The 19,596-nt window shown below is 39.4% G+C and overlaps 3 protein-coding genes across 4 annotated transcripts in view; 2 read left to right on the forward strand and 1 right to left on the reverse strand.

The window, feature by feature from the left end:
• Positions 1 to 3,244, reverse strand: part of LOC135100345 (glutamate receptor ionotropic, delta-1-like) — a 73,690-nt gene extending 70,446 nt beyond the window's left edge. For both annotated transcript variants that reach the window (XR_010268621.1, XR_010268622.1), the window contains exons 1-2: positions 3,047 to 3,244; positions 500 to 597 (exon numbers count right to left, since the gene is read on the reverse strand). The gene's annotated coding sequence lies outside the window, so the exon portion shown is untranslated. The remainder of the gene's footprint in view (positions 1 to 499; positions 598 to 3,046) is intronic.
• A 1,155-nt stretch (positions 3,245 to 4,399) lies between these two features.
• On the forward strand, positions 4,400 to 10,196 carry LOC135100972 (uncharacterized). Its single transcript, XM_064004588.1, has 9 exons — positions 4,400 to 4,417; positions 4,873 to 4,984; positions 5,402 to 5,536; positions 6,124 to 6,284; positions 6,568 to 6,606; positions 7,685 to 7,935; positions 8,210 to 8,375; positions 8,676 to 8,861; positions 9,662 to 10,196. The coding sequence occupies exons 1-9, from the start codon at positions 4,400 to 4,402 to the stop codon at positions 9,827 to 9,829; spliced, it is 1,236 nt and encodes a 411-aa protein (XP_063860658.1). The 3' UTR covers positions 9,830 to 10,196.
• Positions 10,197 to 11,918: 1,722 nt separating this feature from the next.
• LOC135100764 (uncharacterized) lies at positions 11,919 to 17,831 on the forward strand. The gene is made up of 5 exons (XM_064004026.1): positions 11,919 to 12,036; positions 12,465 to 12,555; positions 13,633 to 13,750; positions 14,135 to 14,285; positions 17,646 to 17,831. The coding sequence occupies exons 1-5, from the start codon at positions 11,966 to 11,968 to the stop codon at positions 17,809 to 17,811; spliced, it is 597 nt and encodes a 198-aa protein (XP_063860096.1). The 5' UTR covers positions 11,919 to 11,965; the 3' UTR covers positions 17,812 to 17,831.
• The last annotated feature ends 1,765 nt before the right edge of the window (positions 17,832 to 19,596 follow it).

Genomic DNA, 19,596 nt, shown 5'->3' on the forward strand with positions numbered 1-19,596 from the left:
TCGATGGTTAGTGCACGGTACTTACCTGAAATATAGAAAAGTACGTAAGATATTAATAAACACATTATTTTGTAAGCACATCCAGTCCAGCAGCATATCTCCTGAGGAAATATTTAGCTTCACCGAAAGTGTGAAACACACTCAGTAATTATTTTGATACTAATAAGAGTGACAATAACACCCAAGACAGACAAAAGTCGAACACTTGCTGACGTCTCTCTCTCTCTCTCTCTCTCTCTCTCTCTCTCTCTCTCTCTCTCTCTCTCTCTCTCTCTCTCTCTCTCTTCTTCTTCTTCTTCTTCTTCTTCCTTTTTTTCATCGGCAGAAACATACTGACGGACTGTATATGCTGTTCCTGAAAGATACGTTACATATACTAATTCTCAACACACTCGCATTATGCCTGTGAAAATCGTCAGCCTCCATATAGTAAGCAGCTCTGCATCACTTTATTAACAAGTCTCCCCTTTCCCCCTTCCCCCTTTCCCAGAACACTTACCCAAACGAAGAGATGAACTCGCAGCCGTCATCGCGGTGAAGGATTCCTGGGAGAACGAGGCAGTGCGAACGGGAGCAATCTGCACTGAGTTCCTCTTCCTGAAATATAAAGAGAAACTATCAGCCATCCGTGCCACACCCGTCACTTTCATCACACTGATGTCAGTCTCAGATTCCTTTCTGTCTACAGAATAGGCAGGCTATACGTCAGGTACGGTATTGTTAACCAGAGGGATCAGGGTTAGACTTTTATTAAATTTCCCAAGATTGTTGACAGTATTTCTAAACATTTCGTCGCCTTCTCTCGTCTACTTTAATAAGCTGTGGTGGGTGTTGTTGACGTTTTCAAGGGTGTTTTCTAAAATTCTAGTGGTAGACAAACAGTTTGTATCACCACTGAAGAAAACCCTTATGAGAACCTGACTTCTCATCTCTGTAACCCTTGAAAAGCACTCATAGCAGCGTAAGAATGTTGCAAGTGTGCATTTGTGAGAGGAAACAGCTCCCTTTTCTCCTAAGATAACGTAAATATTATTCATCCGGTGATCCCTATTGACCGAATATGTGAGATTTTCCGGGAAACAATAATAATAATAATAATAATAATAATAATAATAATAATAATAATAATAATAATAATAATAATAATAATAATAATGATAATAATAATAATAATAATAATAATAATAATAATAATAATAATAATAAAAATAATAATAATAGTAATAATAACAATAACAATAATAATAATAATAATAATAATAATAATAATAATAATAATAATAATAATGATAATAATAATAATAATAATAATAATAATAATAATAATAATAATAATAATAATAATAATAATGAAACTGCAGGTACTAAAAAGTTCCATCTACTCGATCACTCATTTAGGTGTCAGTGGTATCTTGTAATAACGTCCTAAACTTACACCATAACATTTATCAAGCCTGAGCAGACGCCAGAACACTCCAAAGGTTCATCTTTATTCCTGTTCCGCGAGTTGATCCGTGTAGCACTAAATTTCCAGAATGTTCCGGTGTGTTCTAGCGGTCAGAAGGCTTGTGAGGACTGTGTTTAGGCGAGAGGATGAGGCAGTCGGCTACGAGCTGAAGGTGGGGACAAAGGACTCTGAGCATGGCTGAAGAGTTGTTACAATCTGCAGTCTTCTGAAGTGAGGGCACTCTGCCGCCAAGAGACGACCACCATTTTTTGGGGTGATCGTATTTACCGACAGCTTTAGTTACTGATTACTGAAGGGAATACCGGTAAGTAGTATATTCATTCTATCAGATTAAACTTAATGCATTAATCTATTATTTCTGCAGCCAAATCATGTACAGTGAAGCTCTCAGACGGTGCGAGTAATGGCAGTAAACTTTTGCGAGCGGGAGTAATGGTTCCCTCAAGCTGCTGGAGACGCCACCGTCGCAGCGAGGGAAAAAAATCAACATTAAATGAGTGGACAGTCTTCTAGTATACGGAGTCGTTGTTATGACTGAAAGCAAAATAATAACTGCATGCGTATATTCTTTACAATTCCGTCGCGTACTATAGAACACAAAATTACTTCCACTACTCAAAGTAAAATAATTAATGTACTCACAATTTCTCGTATTATTAAGGACCATGTTCTGAAACACTTCTGACTACATCTCCGCCACTTTCAAAAGGCCTAACAGTTGTTGAAGTTTCACGGGTTTTTAAAGATTTTTTCATTTTTTTTTTTTTTCTATTGGTTTTAGTGAAAGATTAATAAGATTTCTACATTACTTAGAGGAGATACACTCTTGAGAACCCGGCTAATCATTTATAACCCTTAAAACTAGCCGTGGTTAAGATGCACTCATGTGTGTAGGTAATGAAAAGCAAAAAGGGCAAGGCCGCGTGACTGCCGGAGTGGCGCACAAGCCACTGAGCCTTTCAAACACTATATATGTGTGACTTTATCGTTCCCCTCATATCTTTAAAAATTTACCTTCTGTTTTGCTATCATTTTCATTATTTTCATTATTTGTTCCTCTCTCTCTCTCTCTCTCTCTCTCTCTCTCTCTCTCTCTCTCTCTCTCTCTCTCTCTCTCTCTCTCTCTCTCTCTCTCTCTCTCTCTCGTTTGTTTAATTCATCCGCCACATCCCGCATAAAAAATAGTTATTTTTAATACATTTTCAGTGTTACGTGATTATTTTTTTTTTTTCTCTCTCTCTTTTTTCTTCTAATGAGTTATCTGCTCTTCATCTGACTTATTAGCCTACTTATCTATACAGTACTTATTAATCTATTCATTTATCTTACCTAGTTTTTCACTCATTCATTTATTCACTCGTTAATTTTCATTTATCTGTATATTCATTTATTCATTTTATTGTACATTTTATTTATTCACTAAGTTTATTATTCAACTTCTGTCTTCGTTAAGAAAAGGAAAGATATTTATGTTGACCAGCCTAACAATTGACACACACACACACACACACACACACACACACACACACACACTCTCTCTCTCTCTCTCTCTCTCTCAGCCACAAAAAAATATCTTACTTGCGCGGTGTCACAATATCTTCAGTTATCTCTCTTATTTCCTTCCTCGCAGCTTCCCTCTAGCTTCCTTTTCGTTGACAATTACTTGATTTATACGTTGGCGTTGTGCTGGTTGCCGGGGAAAATGGATGTTGATAGATTCTTCACGATAAATTAAGACTAGGATCCTATGTAAAGGCGGGGACGTTCTACTGTCAATCATAAACATCGTGCGTCTGTGGTAAAGTGTCGTACATTATTATTATTATTATTATTATTATTATTATTATTATTATTATTATTATTATTATTATTATCATCACCTATTATCACCTATTATCACCATCATTATTGTTATTATTATCATTATTTTAATTATTGTTGTCATTATTTATTTTGTTGTTGTTGTTGTTGTTGATGATGTTATTGTTGTAATTATTATTATTATTTATTTATTTGTATGTATATTTATTTATTTATTTATTTACATATTTATTTATTTATTTATTTCCTTTGTCCTCTCCTCTGCGCCTCTGCCAGAGTTATGTACGAGAGAGAGAGAGAGAGAGAGAGAGAGAGAGAGAGAGAGAGAGAGAGAGAGAGAGAGAGAGAGAGAGAGAATTCTGATTTCATTTTTTTCAATACTCTGAAAAAGAACGAGAAAAGTTAAGATTTGCAAATAAATGTCATGATTTCGTTTAACCTCAGCACGAATGAGAGAGAGAGAGAGAGAGAGAGAGAGAGAGAGAGAGAGAGAGAGAGAGAGAGAGAGAGAGAGAGAGAGAGAGAGAGAAATAACATTTATGTCCAACGTTCTCCTCTTCTTTAAATGATATAGATAACATGTTCTTTTATTCACAAATCATCAAACTGCATTTCGTTCTTTACAACAGCGCAGTTTTCATATGAAATGGTAATGTATAATTTTAACCGTGTGGCGTCCCCTTCCCCTCCTCCTTGTGTGAGGCTGTGAACTATATAACAGAGGAAACGGATGGGCGTGTGCACTGAGCTCGGAGCTATCAAGAAATACAAATACATTAGCCTAGTCTGAAGTGAGAGCGGGAACATTAGCCTAGTGCAAAGTGAGAGAGCGAGAATATTAGCCTAGCACAGTGAGGGACACCAGTCGTTCCTGCATTATTATTTACATTACAATTATTACATTTTTATTCAAACTACAATTATTACATTTTTATTTACATTACAATTATTACATTATTATTTACATTACAACTTCAAAATAATTGTTTCCCTGGACTACATTGTCTTTTCGTCGTCTTAGCTCAATTCTCTTTTTTTTTTTATATAGGCTTTAATGGAAATTATTTGGAATTTTCAAGAGTGTGTTCGTGGTTATAGTGACGGTTTAGTATGGATTATGTCTCATCGGTGATAAACACACTCATGAGGACTTGAGTAATCATCTCCGTGACATCTGGAAATAGTTGTGAAGGACAAGACATCGCCTCAGAAAACGGGCATTGTAAATCAATACGGGAGAACTAATTGTACAAGTAGTTATTATTATACGTATTTCAACTTTATTCTCTCTCAGCTCTTAATTTTTTTTCTTTCAACCTTTTGATCTTTTTTTTTTTTCTTTCAAGTCTCCTTAAGACTTTTCCTTCATACTTATAATGCACAACTTTTCCTCTTTCTATCCCTATTTTCTTTTTTTTTTTTTTTTTTTTTTCCTTTTTCTAATCCTCTCATTCTTCGGTCTGAAGAAAAAGATTGCCATGAAAGAAAACTGCAAAAAAATAATCACCCGCAGCAGATATTTCGATAAATAATGTCTCTTTCTTTTATTTTTATTTAGTTAGAGAATTGACTTCTTATTACAGATTGTCTTCAAGTCTTACAAGATAACACTGCGCCGAGCAAGAGGACAGAAGGGTCACGGCGGCGGGATGTTGTTAAGGAGCGTGGTGTTCATTTCATTCCTCATAGCACAAGGTGAGGGAGGCTGCTGACAGGGGACTGAACCTGTGGCTTCAATTAGTCATGGAAATTCATATGTTCTTGTGTGATCTGTGCATTTGAATGAGTCTGGTGGATGTGAAAATAAGTAGTGATAAAAGTGCAGTCATTTACCAAGGAACACGAAAGAAGAGTAAAGTGAAAGGCCTCTTAGTTCTAATTATGCTTTTTGTGGTGGTTACTAAAAGAGAATTCGTAAATAAACGCTATATATCTAATTATGAGGCTGTTTGCGATTAGCTATACTATCTAAAGTAAACACTACTTACTTTGTAGTAAAATCTTTAATTTTATTAATATACGCTCTTTTACAGGAATCTGAGTGAGTGATGGGGCGACGGCAAGTAGTAGCAATTTTTTTTTTACTTTCTTGCTCAATATTCTTACTTGTAGGAATGCGTGAGTGTGATGGAGGACCCGCCAGGTGCCACACTTCATTTCTGAGTGGGGAGTTGGTGCGGGCCACAGTTCAGGTGGCCTCCACGACGCCCCTGAAGGGATTCTATGTCGTGTTCCAGAGTGCGCCAGGTAAACCCAGCCACCTTGCATCGTGTGTTGCTTGTTTACCACCACCGCGCTGAGGAAAATGAGGAATACTCGTAAGTGTATTTCCAAATCACCCATTCACCTGTAGGGCTCAGGCATACCACGGTTCCCCACACTGATCCACGTGTGTTCCTCAGTTCAGAGTGACGAAAAAACAGAAACCTGATACACACAGTTACTGATTTACAGTTATTATATAAGAAAGCCTTTAATTTCCGTTCAATTACCTTCTGCATTTAAGTGATTAAGCCATCAGCAGCACTCCGTCCATGCCGCGGTCTTCACTCTTTGGTATGTATCAGACAAAGAATATAAAGACCTGTCTTATTATTAGGGAAATTTATGATTATTTATGTATCCCAGTTTATATATATTTCCATAATCGAATCATTATCTTGTCTATCGACTTAAACATCAACAATCATTTAAGGATTGCACTTCCCATTAACAAGTTTATAGTCTGGTTATCACCATCTAGATTCTAGATTGAACACTATAGATGATATCATGAGCACAGCCAAATATATTACTACTTACGTGTATTTCACTGTGTTGCCTCGGTGCGCCAGATGAGTGCCTGCTGAGTGCCCTGGAGGCCAGTGGGCTGGGTGCCAGGTTGCTGTCGAGTGCAGGGAGTTGGAAGAGTACCCTTGAGAGTGTTCCCTATGGCACGGCTTCTCAGCACCTGCTTATTGGGAACCTCACCTGGATTGCCGACATGGTATCACAGGTAAGGCTCTCCATCACACCCCTGCCACTCTTCAAGTCACGGTGGTGTTCCAATGTGCAAATTAATGGATAGTGCGCCGAGTAGTGCCAACAGTGCGTCACAGGTGTTCCAGAGGTGAAAAGCTGTGAACAGAAACACAAGGGACAGCCTAATGATGGACACACACACACACACACACACACACACACACACACACACACACACACACACACACACACAACATCACTGACGTACTAAAATTCTACACGTGGTTAATTTTTCCTTGCTCGTGTTTCTCCCGCAGGCGAGTCTCATGATGGCGGCCCACACACTCCACACAGAGGTCAGTCACTCGCTTGTTTGGCCTGGATCGGCTCTGCTTTTCTTTGTTTTTTTTTTTGTTTTTGTTTTTTTCTCTCTCTCTCTCTCTCTTTTCTTTTTTTTCTTTTTTCTTTTTCTTTTTATTTCGTTATCTTTTATTTTTTATCTATCGATGGCTCTCTATTTTTATCTTTTTCATTTTTTTTCTTTTTCTATTATTTATTCATCATTTCTTTATTTATTTATTTATTTTACTTCATTTGTCTATTTTTTCCCATTTTGTATTTTATCGTATTTATTTATCTATCTATATATTGTTTATTTATTTTATTTATTTATTTATGTGTGTATGTGTGTGTGTGTGTGTATGTGTGTGTGTGTGTGTGTGTGTGTGTGTGTGTGTGTGTGTGTGTGTGTGTGTGTGAATTTATACTGCTTTGTACCTTGTTTATGTTCTGCCTTCAAGAAAATATTGGAATGCTGGAACATGAGAACGGAGACATGCTGGTGTGAGTTGCATAGGATGTCTTGAGGTGGCATGTTAGTATTTTTACGATGTCTTTATCGTCCTTAGAGTGACAACAGAGGAAATAATTCACCAAGTGATAAGAACAGGGAAGTAAGGAGACTGTGAAGGAGCACTTGACTAGTTAGCATTTAAAACCATCCTCTTCAAAAATTATTGTTTCCTTGGCGGAAACCCTTATTAGTGTTACAACGCAGAGCAAACATGGCGTCTCTAATGAAGGTGAGATGAATAATAACAGCACAATATTCAGCAAAATAAGACTTAACAGCTCTGGGAATGAGAGTTGATGATTTATTTTTATGTAAGAGCGGCACTTGCCAAAAGCAACAAAATATATGTATATAAAATAGGCCCACTCAGGTGCCAGTAGATGAAGAAGAGCTAAAAGATTGAGCCAAAATTAGAGAATTGTCTGAGTTGCATCTTCAGTTTAATGGATACGAGTTGCTACAGAAGGCAGGAGGATAACACGATCAGAGAAAGGAAAGATCTGGCAACTAAATGAGTAGTATGTGAATCATGACCTAAACGATAAGTGTGTCTTCCCTCACACTCGCTCTTCCCCCGCCAGATGACCTCATGGGTGTGGGTGGTGACGCTGCCTACCAACACCATACAACCAGACAGTAGTGGGGCACCCGAGCCTCCCTCCAGTCTTACCTTCGGGAACGCGATTCAGGTGGTGAACACCCATGCTAATGGCATGCTGAAGGGCGTCCTACTGATGCAGGAGCAAAAGCACACATTCTTACTGCCTTCATCATCGTTCCCTTGGAGAACCTTCCTCAGTAACTCTCCGAAACCTGCTAAGGAAGTCCCGAGGTGCTGTATGTGTGTGTGTGTGTGTGTGTGTGTGTGGGTGGGTGGGTGGGTAGTTGGGCAGTTGGGTAGATGAGAGTGGGTGAGCGGGCAGATGTGAGGACGGGTGGTTGGATGGATGAGTGAGTGTGTGTGTGTGTGTGTGTGTGTGTGTGTGTGTGTATGTGTGTGTGTGTGTGTTGGGCTTATTCATTGTTATTTTTCCTTCTCAAAATTTGATGCGGACAGCGTAATTCTTCAACATATTTCTCTTATCGTGATTGCTTCCACTCAGCAGCAGGGGACGCGTGCATGTGGGCGGGATGATGCCGCGGCCTGACTGGTTCTGGGAGTTGACTCTAGTGGGATCCTACGCCACTCATAACCTCAGCCTCTTCAAGCCTCTCTGGCCCCAGACATCCTACGACTTCCACGGAGGCAACATTTACATCGCATTCTCACAGGTAGATTAGAGCGTGTCTAAGGCAACGTAAACACATAAATACTTTTAATTGTTTAGTGTTGATTATTTGAGAGTGTGTGTTGATAGGAAAAGGTCAGTTTGTGCGATTTCACACGTCCCACTTTGATGGATGAAATTATTTTTAGCGTTACATCATATATTTCATTATTACACACGTTATTACCACCGCAATATCAAAATCTAACCTAGGATAACCTCACACACCAAACCCCGTCACAGTGAGCCACGGCATAATTCTGATGTAATACCGAACCATACGCACTGTTCTTCCGACCAACAGAAAGCCGGGACCATTGAGAACCAAGTCAACACCGACGTGATGGACGCGCGAGGCTACCTGGCTGACATACTGAAGATCGTGATGGAAGCGCTCAACGGGACGGGCGTCCTGCGGCTGACCCAAGGCGCCGGCGACAAGGACAGCAAGGGGACCTGGAACGGAGTCATAGGAGTCGTTGTGAGAGGCGTGAGTCTGCAGCTTGAGGCAGTGCTGTGACTCAGTATCTATATGGGGATGATGAAAGTTTTTTTTTTTTTTTTACGTTCTGTCGTCTCAAATAAGGAACAAGTTTCAAATTATAGGTTCAATTAGTTGGCCTAAAATAACTGATGAAATGTATGTATTAAACTTTGAACACGGGGAGAGGCGAAGACCAAGGCAACAGTGATCCGCCATCAATAAGGAAGTAACAGGAACACCGTAGTGTATTTTATCTAAGTATTATATTTCGGAGAAATATGAGTCCTGCACCAGCAGGGATTGAATGTAAACCATAAAATTTATTCAGCTTTAATTTCATCATACATTCCGTAATAATTTTGCCGAGGTAAAATCTTTGCCCAGCCCCCTTCTTTACCAAAGATGCGAAAAGGGGGCGTAACGTCATCATCCACGTATCCAGAATTTTATCCATGAATGCATGGTTGTTACACTTTGACTGCTAATGACTATATGATACTTGTTAGTGGTGTAAACCTGCAGCGTTTCATTTAAAATAAATAAATAAACAAATAAATAATCACAGGCAGTACAATTTTTTAACTACCTACGTACTTCATCAATTATCTTGCTGTCAGTGGTTTCTCACGATTAAGCTCCAACGACGTTGCCAGCAATTCATTAGACCTGCTGGGAAGTCACAGCAGTCAGGGAGTTACAGGAAAGGCTATGTAATGGTACCTTCATGCCTCTGAAATTCTCGTTCTTTCTGTGTATATCTAAAAAGTATCTCTAGACGTGGCAACTACAGCTCGCCATTCCTGCAGGAGGCGGACATCGGCGCGGTGGACTTCATGCCGAACCACCAGAGAAAGGAGGTGGTGGACTTCAGCGTGGCCATCGGTCAGGATCCGGTCATCATCTTCTCCAGCGCCCCCTACATCATCATCAAGCCAATGCTCCTCCTGCAGATATTTTCCCCTGAGGTGAGTTGACCTCTCCAAGACAACCGTGACGTGCTGGTGATGTATTCTGACAATATTATCATTCTTCCACCTCAGTTCAGTGTGACCTTAGCGTGCTGAGTTAAAAGTGGTGATTCAGATGCCAAGACTTTTATTTATCAGTCTCGCGGGCGTGGCTCTAACAGGTGTGGGCGTGCCTCGCGGGGACAGTGATTGTAGGCGGGGCGGTGCTGAGCTGGTTGAGGTGGGTGGAGTCCGGCCTCATACCCACCACCTCTGACAAGAGTCGCCTTCCGTTCAACGTGATCTTGGTCTTCAAAATGCAGGTCTTTCAAAGTAAATTATTTGTGATTTAGCTTTCCTTTCTCCAGAATGAAACACTGGAGCTTAAGTCACTGCACAAAGAACTTCGATCTGATAATAAGCGAAGAGCAGTAGTCATGTAGATTGACACACAAGTAGCAAATTGATTACTCTTTACACGTTATGAAAGGAAACCATTAATTGCAAAACAGGGTGTGTACAGTTACCACGAGAAAAGTTTTCATATTGTAGATTTCACAAAAAGAAAAAAAAAATCTGAACCACACAACCACCTCCTCTGTAACATCCCAAAGTTCTTGGTCTTTGCGGTCTATTGATTATAAAGCAGCTCATTAGTCCAGTTCAAATTTCTAATCAATTTATAAACATGAAATTCGCTGGACTTCGTAACATTACTTGGGGCAACTGCTGTGCATGTGCCATCTTAACCTTCTAATTCCTGACTGACTCTTGACTAACTCCTCCAAGATTCACTAAACAGTCTGGAAGTTTTTTTTTTTTTTTTTAAGTAGGAGGGGACACCGGCCAAGGACAACAAATTTGTATATATATATATATATATATATATATATATATATATATATATATATATATATATATATATATATATATATATATATATATATATATATATATATATATATATATATATATATATATATATATATATATATATATATATATATATATATATATATATATATATATATATATATATATATATATATATATATATATATATATATATATATATAAAGGCCCTCTGAGGTGCCGGTCCCCAAACAAAATCAAAAGCGGTTTGGAATTTTGAGTATAATTAGGAGCATGTAGTTTTGTGGGAAGGAAGAGAGTTGTCTTTAGAGGGCAGGCTGCGACCACTCCCTTGTGTTGTGAGTCACAAAGGGAAGCATTCAATGAGTTCACAGCTGGGTTATTGATGAGTTAACAACAACCCCTGATCCTGTGTTTGAGACATTGTGTTTGTATCGTAATTTCAAAAACCACTACTGACCGTGAAAGGAGTGACTGAATAGTTCCAGCCTCTTAGTGCCTGTAATTTAATATCCTCCAACTTTAGATTATCCATTTTTTTACCATTCTTTAGGGACTGGCACCTGCTGCTGGGCCTCTTTTTTTCGTCCTTGTTATTGCCCTAGGCCAGAGCCCCTCTTACATTAAATAACAGCTGTTCATTATAATTGTCTAGGAATACTCAGTTGAAGTAACAAATGTATTCTTTCTTTTCCTTTAAGGGAGGGACAATTAAAGAGTTTGTTTGTTTTTTTTTCCTTAATTTGATTTTTTCTCTTGAGTCTTCCTCTCCTCTGCATGAAAAAAAAAATATCACTAACACTCAGAGGATAAAGATTTTTTTTTTTTATGCAAAAGGGTCACTGGCCAAGGGTAACAAAATTGAGTAAAAAAAAGAAAAAAAAAAACACTGTCGCTGTTTATCGTCAAGTCATTGCTATATCCTTACCCTGCCAGGACAACAACTCCTCCGCCTACGTTGCCCCCACACTGGCCTTGACACGCCGCCCTCAGTCTCTGCAGCGTGCTTGCGTGTTTGTATCATAGCGCTATTAATGCACCAATCTTTTCTCGTCTTGTTCTGTATGCATGGGTGTCTATCGATCCTACTTGATTATGTAGATAAGCAGATAATAGACACGTAGACGAACAAAGAAGCACACACACACACACACACACACACACACACACACACACACACACACACACACACACACACACACACACACACATACCAGCCATGCTATCACCCACACAGGCTCCCGAGGACTGCCACCCGGAGCATCAGCCAGGCTCCTCGCGGGCTTCCTCATGCTCGTGGCTCTGTGCATCGGCTCCGTCTACAGCGGCTCCATCACGGCCTTCCTCGTCATCCCGTTCCGGTAGGCTCTTATCACGGAGCAGAATCTGATGCTGTAGTATAATTCACATGTTCTTTTCACGTATCACACGCACTAGGTTACATGAAAGAGTGAACGAGTCATACGTCAGGCTACGTATTACACGAGTCTTATATTCAGTCTATAGCGTAACGTATCGAATTTGTTTAAAAATAACAGAATATCCCGACATGTATCTAGTCTCCTTCCGTGTACAATATCTATCACATTAACAGCATGTAGCCAAACTTTTCTTTTCCTTCTTTTTTTCCTATTAAATAATGATAAAATCTTCATGTGCATTTGGTCTCCTTCCTTGTTATTCTCTCTCATTAAAAGCATGCAGTGTTTCTTTTTCTTTTATTTTTTTCTTTTCCATTAAATAAGACAAAAATCCTCACATGCACTTGGTTTCCCTCCCTGCTGGCCAGATCGACCCCCATCAACTCCGTCGAGGAGATGCTGGACTCTGACGTGATCCCCTGCGGCAGGAGCAAGACCAACACCGTCGCCAACATCATCGTAAATGCTCGTGCTTCTACCAGAATTCTTAAACCTTTCAGCGACTATTTTTAACAGGCTCTAGTGAAAATTAGTATCACTTTAAAGTGTGTTTCCATGACAACTGGGTTAATCATCTCTAGCCTTTGCAAATACGTAGCTCTTATGAGAAAACAAAGCGTTTCAAAATACTGGGCATAAGTTACTCCCTGAAATCAATATCAGTCACGTTTTGGAAGACATCTTGCTACTCAACAAAGATTACTCGGCAGTTTTTGTATATACAGTACAGTACAGTAAAATCCCTCTTATCCGGCATCAACGGGACCGCCGACATGCCGGATACTTGAATTTTGCCGGATACTTGAATATTGCCAGATACTTGAATAGAAGTGAAATTATGTCCAAAATCACCACCCTACACTCACGCATCTTACCATAACAAAGATTAGCTGATCTTAATCAGCAGTTGATCTGATCAGCTGCTTAAGTGTAAGTACAACACGCTTCCTCTTTTCTACAACTTTAGGCATGATGAAGGCGTCAGGCGATAAACAGTGCACACGCGGGACTGAGTCACTGAGGAAACACAGTGCAGTGGGCCGCGGGTGGCACGAAGCAGTGCGCTCTGGTGGCGAGGGGACAAAGTATGCTTCGCGCGGGAATTTTAATCGATTTTATGAGTACACATTGATTTTTTATTGATTTTAAGGCTCGGGAAAAAAATGTGCCGGATACTTGAAGCTGCCGGATACTCGAATGCCGGATGAGAGGGATTTTACTGTATTAACTCCACAGGTTTCTTTTTTTTTCCGTCTTGGACAAATGTTTTTTTAACTGTACTCTACGTATTTGAAACTGACACCTTCAATGGGCCTTTTATATATAATTTTAGTTACGCTAGACTTGAGCCCATCTTACATGAAAAGCTAACCTAACTTAACTTAAGCTAACCTACCGTAGTCCAGCGCCCATATTACATAAATACTCGTAAATAAATAGATAAATAAATAAATAAATAAATTCAAGCGGAGACCTTGTCGAGTGTTTTTTTTTTTTTTGTTACTTACACTGCTGGCACTTCTCGGCCGTGCGCAGAACAATCCGACTGGGGCACTGTACAGCGTGCGCCACCTGGTGAGGATCATGGGTGGGGAGGAGCTCAACACGCAGCAGTACATGGACCAGGTGGCGAAGGGGACGTATGCCATCATTGGTGAGTTGCTGCCTGAGGGAGGGAGTTGCTTATATGCCATGCAGCTACTGCTCACATGTTAAATGTTGGATAAATTTAATTAAAGTGTTGTGTAAACCGCATTTCAGATAATGCTTGTGGTCATGGTCAGTAAAATATCTAGCTTCCGATGTGTCTATCCATCTACAGATAAATAGACGCTTATTTTCCACTCGATGCAAACGAATAAAAAAGGGAGTTATTGTAGAAGAATGCATTATTGAGACTAATCCATAATAAATAAATAATTAATCATGCTAGAATATCAGAATTTATGTATTGATGATTTGTCTGCTATAATAAACAAAGAGAGAGAGAGAGACGCATCATCTTGCCACAAACATTTCCCTGCCTGCCTCCCTGTAGACACGCTGAGCTCCGCCATGGGTCGCGCCAACAGGTTCACGCGGCGAGGGGACCGCTGCAAGTACCACACGAGCAGGGAGAACATTCAGGTCAACTTGGACACCATTGCGCTCGCCAGGAACAGCCGCTACACCTCCCGCATCAACGCCGTGTGAGTACTGAGCCCATCTCCTCCCTTCGCCGCTTGCCTGAGTCAGGTGTTGGCGCCATGTACGAGTTTCCAGTTGTTTTTGTTCCTTGCATCTTCCTCTGTGACTCCCTTCTTTTTTAGTTCTACGGTAATTCCATTCTTCCATGTCATTCTCTGTCTTCCCCTCGATCTTCTTGCCTTAACTGTGCCCTCCACCTCTCCGCATAAGAAGCATAAGTAAATAAGGGGAGCTGCAAGAAACCAACAGGTCTATACGTGACAGTCTCTGTACCAATTGGAATTATACACACACACACACACACACACACACACACACACACACACACACACACACACACACACACACACACACACACACACACACACACACACAGATTCTTAAATTCTTAAATGATAATACGTACAGCAGAACAAGCTCTCTATGATAGAAAAAGAAAAAGTTAAGTAGTACATACTAAATCTAAATCTAAACTCAATGAGTACTTTAGGCCAGCTCCTATTTGTTGTGAGTTACATCATTCGCTGACCTACAGGTAGTTATGTCTGTGGAGAAAAGGCTCACCAGGGATCGCGCCTCCTCTCTATTGAAGGTTGTTAACTCGTGTCCAAGGGTGCAAATCCCGTCTTTGTGGTTAATAATCCTCTCGAGTCATGTCAGGACTTTATAACTCAAATAAAACTTAGGAGGTAACTTGTGGCAGAGTTTTGAAATCAAGTCTTTTCACTTTTCTGATCAAGTGAGTACAACAAAATAGCAAAATTCTTAGACCCTAGAGACTTTGTAGGAAATCCTTCTGTAGAAGAACTTAAAGCCTCCAAAGTAACCAAGGATCAATTAAAATACATTGCTAGTGGTTTCGAGATTCCATTTCAACGTGACATTCGAAAAGATGACCATGACGCTCATTTTAATTCTTCTTGAAGAACCTACCCCTAGTAAAGGACTCGAGATAAACTAAAGATCCTAATATCCTTTTACACTAAAAATGCTAATATCCTTTTAGAAATCAAGTCAAAATGAAAACCTTGGAAATGCAGATAGAATGAGAAGGATGAGAGGGAGAAACAAAGAGAACATGAGGTTAGGCAAAAGCCTCCAAAGTAACGAAGGATCATTAAAATACATTGCTAGTGGTTTCGAGATTCCATTCCAACAGGGCATTCGAAAAGATGACTGACACTCATTTTAACTTATCTTGAAGAACCTACCCTTAGTAAAGGAGTCGACGAGATCGTCAGACTAAAGATCCTAAAATCCTTTTAAAAATAAAGTTAAAATGAAAACTTTGCAAATGCAGATAGAATGAGAAAGATGAGAGGGAGGAACAAGGCACATGAGGTCAGACAAATGAGAAACAAGCAGAGAAAGAGAGCTCACCAGTTACTCCTGTTGCAAAAACAACCTCCAAACAAGGATAAGATCATTAAATATTTGTCCCTCTTACCACAATTCTCAGATCAAGACCCAGAAAATTTTTTCAGGGAGTTCGAGTCCTCTGCTGAACACCTTGAATTGCCTCAGGAGGATTGGAGGTGGCTCCTAAAGCCCAAGCTCAATGAGAATGCTTTAACTACCTTAGTAGGTCTAGAAAATAATATTGATTATGCCTCAGTTAAGAAAGGTATTCTAGCAGTATATTTCATTACAACAGGGTTACAGACGAAAATTTAGGAATCTTAAACTCCAACACCAGACATACTTAGAGTTCGCATCAGGTAAGTACAGTGCGCTGCAGAAGTGGCGTAAGTCGGCTTTAGTCACCATATATGACCAGCTAGTAAACTTGATCGCCTTAGAGGAATTTAAACGCAAGGTGACTCATTCAGTTGTAATTCACATCACCAGCAGAGACGAGACAGACTTGCTTAAAGCTGCAGACGTGTTTTCACTGATTCACCGTCCAGATCCCGTGGGAGAGAGGAAGACTGAGTCAATTGGAAAATCCGGTGCAGGTGCTGTAAACAATGGCAAGTCGGTCTTTAGTAGTAACAAGCTCTCTCCAGTGTGTTCATTTTGCAAAAAGCCTGGCCACCTCATGAGATTGCCTTAATCCCAAATGCAAAGTAGCAAAAGGTGCTTTTACCATTGGCCTCATTCAATATCACGAAAACAGCTCCCTCTAACAAGTTATTTACCCCATTTATGTCAAAAAGATCAGTCTCCTTTGGTGATAATTTAAAATACTTAGTAGATATAAGGGATACTGCTGGAGGCCTGTCACTTGTACTAAAATCAGCAGTCCCTGGGAGTGAAAAAGTGTTACTGGTGAAAAGGTGTATTTAAGGTATTTTCATGATCCATTTCCAATCCCGTTAGCCAGAGTACACTTTGACAGTCCCATAGTGAAGGGAGAAGTGATTGTTGGGGTCAGCAGTGATCAGTCTTTGCCCATACCTAATGCTGAGTTTTTAATGGCTCATGACTTGGCCGGTGGTGCAGTCTTCCCTTGTCATTAAACACTCACCACTCCCATATAATCCTACATGGGAACTTGAGCGGAAATAACCTAATTTGTTTCCGGTTTGTGCCGTGACGCAATGAGCACAAGCCGCCCAGAGTAATCCCGTTGTTGCTCAGTCTTTGCCCAAACCTCCGAATCCTCCAACCCAAGTGAACCTAAATTAATTGTTCACTACTAAGTTCTCTCAGTGGCCCAAAAAGATGATGAATAATTAACCAAATTTCACTCCCAAATCATTCCTAAGGATCAGATCATTCACTACCCACATAGCGGCGCTCAAGGCCATCACGCCCCTCAACAAATTTTGTCCGAAAGTTCTCAATCATCATTAAATTTTGATTCGAATATAAGATCGTCGATGGAAAATTAAAAATGGCTTTGGTTTAAAAATTTCCAAGAGTGGGGTGATCAATGAAACAAGATGAGGCAACTGTTTCTGAGTATTTTGCATGATTCCTGTTCCTGAATATCCGCATGTACTGTACAGTAGGTATATGACTCCGTAGAAGCAAAAAGCCAGTGGTAGGTGTCTAGTTAATGGAGGTCTTTAGAAGATTAGATACATTTCTGGATAGGAAGAATGAGTGGATAAAGGTTTGCATGTCTTATATAAGAACTACCACCTGTAGACTGCTGGTTTTTTTGTTTTTGTTTTTGTTTTTTTTCTTCTTATGCTCTTAAATCCTGAGTGTCCTTAGAGATTTTTTTTTTTTTGCATTAAAACAAGTGTCAACTACATATGTAATTATATTGTAATTGACAACTATAAATGTAATTCTGTTGTAATTAACTGTCCAAGGTGCTAGGGTACATGAAATTCTCAAAAGCCCTTGGAAGGGTACATGGACTTTGAAAATGTTGAAAAACACTGCTCTAATGAACGGGTGTCCATCTCCAGCCTGATGAGCCTCCAGTACTTCGGTTTCATCCAGAATGTGAAGAGGATGCACTACCAGCCCCTGTGTGTTGCCGAGCTCGAGGACAGCGGCCCCACACCCCTCAGACTCGTGCAGGTTTGTGGCCTGTATCCTGAAACACTTCCGTGCTGCATCTCCGCTACTTGAAGTTACACGTATTTTTTTTTTTTTTTTTTATGGTTCCAGTGACATAATGATAATAATAATAATAATAATGGCAATAATAATAATAATGACAATAATAATAATAATAATGATTATGACACAAAATGTGGTTATTCTTTTACATATAAAGGATACGTGCATACATTAACTAAAGTAATATTGATTTACATGGGAATATTTATACATAGTACATACATTATCAATTACACTAGCATTATGAAGTGCAATACAAACTTCACATACACTGTAAAATATATATTTGAGAATGGCTGTTGAACTGGGAGGGAAATGAAAAACGAACTGAGGGATAGTGGAGAGAGGGGTGGAAGGGAGAGACGCTCAGGTGCTGTGAGGGTCCTGGTGGAGGTCAGGTGTGGTGGTGGTGGGTCAGGTCAGGTCAGGTCAGGTCAAGGAAAATGTATGTTTATGAAGGTGGTAGTGGTAATAATGAATGAAATATGATTAATGTCTGCTATAATCATTTGTGGGCTGGTAGTTTTTACTTAATATTTCTGATAGCTTTAATTTTAAAACTTAAGAGTGTGAGCCTCTTTGACAGAAGGAAGGAGGTTGTTCCAGAGTCTGGCTTCTCTGAGAGAGAGAGGGATCTGCCTCTTCGTGTGTTTGCCTTGGGAACGTAAAGGTCGTTTTGTTGCGGTGTCCTGCTGTAGGTGACCTCATTAACAGTATAAAGTGACCCGGGTAGAGATTGTTTAGGTATTTGAATATGGCCACATCTGAGTCGTAAGTAATCTTTTACTGTTAGCCATTTGAGATCCTTTAAAATGGATTATGTAATTCTTTTTTTTTCATTCTGCTACTTTACTTTACTTTAGCGAAATTGTGAAGCTTGTGAGCATTTTTTTAGAAGACCAGAGGGTAGTTGTGTCCCATATTACGAGTATGCTCCAGTAATTTAGGATGTTGAGCGTCAGGGACTGTACAATAATTTTACGTTTGTCCATCGTATTATTTTTTTTTCTTTTATCAGTTCCCATTACTATTTTGTTTACGTTTTCAATGTTTCACAAACGTCACATGTCTATCTATATAATCACCGAGCTTTTTTACGTAAGTGACAGGGTTAGTGGTGTCGTATAGTCTTATTTTGACTTCGCTTGGTATATTTTATATTAGTTGACGTGTCCTACAATAATGCAATGTGTTTTATTTTCATTAATCATAAGTCCGCAGCTTAGGAAATACAACCTTGCTTTCTGTAGGGTTTGTTCTGTTTTATCTATTAATAAATCTAGATCATGTACCGCGCAGCTCGTGTGTCAACGGTGTATTGTATAAGTATGCAGTCGTTGACATATTCAGTTCGTGAGTATTGAAAGATGCTGGGCTTAGTATTGATCCCTGTCACACTTCATACTTTACTTTTAAGTTAAAAAGACAGTGCCATTCAGACGGATAGACTAAATTCTTTCACTCAAATAACTATCGAACCAGCGGATGTCAATGTTGATTTTAGTGAGTTGTTTTTTTTCAGAATTGTATGGTTTACATATCGAATGTACAGTGTTAGCAAGGATATATGTTTATTATCCATGATGTTATATACTTCGTCTGTGATTAATGAGAGAGCTGTTTCAGTGGATAATTTTGGACAGAAGCCGTTTTGACATCTAGAAAGGTAATTCTTTGATTTAAAGAAGATGGTGAATTTGAGAAAATAGATAGTGAGACTGGGCGATAGTTGTTGGTGTTACTTTTATCTCCGCTTTTATATAGAGCGACTATGGCATGTTACCAGAGTGTGGG

The sequence above is a fragment of the Scylla paramamosain genome, chromosome 5, assembly GCF_035594125.1.
Source record: "Scylla paramamosain isolate STU-SP2022 chromosome 5, ASM3559412v1, whole genome shotgun sequence".
NCBI classification, from domain to species: Eukaryota; Metazoa; Arthropoda; class Malacostraca; order Decapoda; family Portunidae; genus Scylla; species Scylla paramamosain.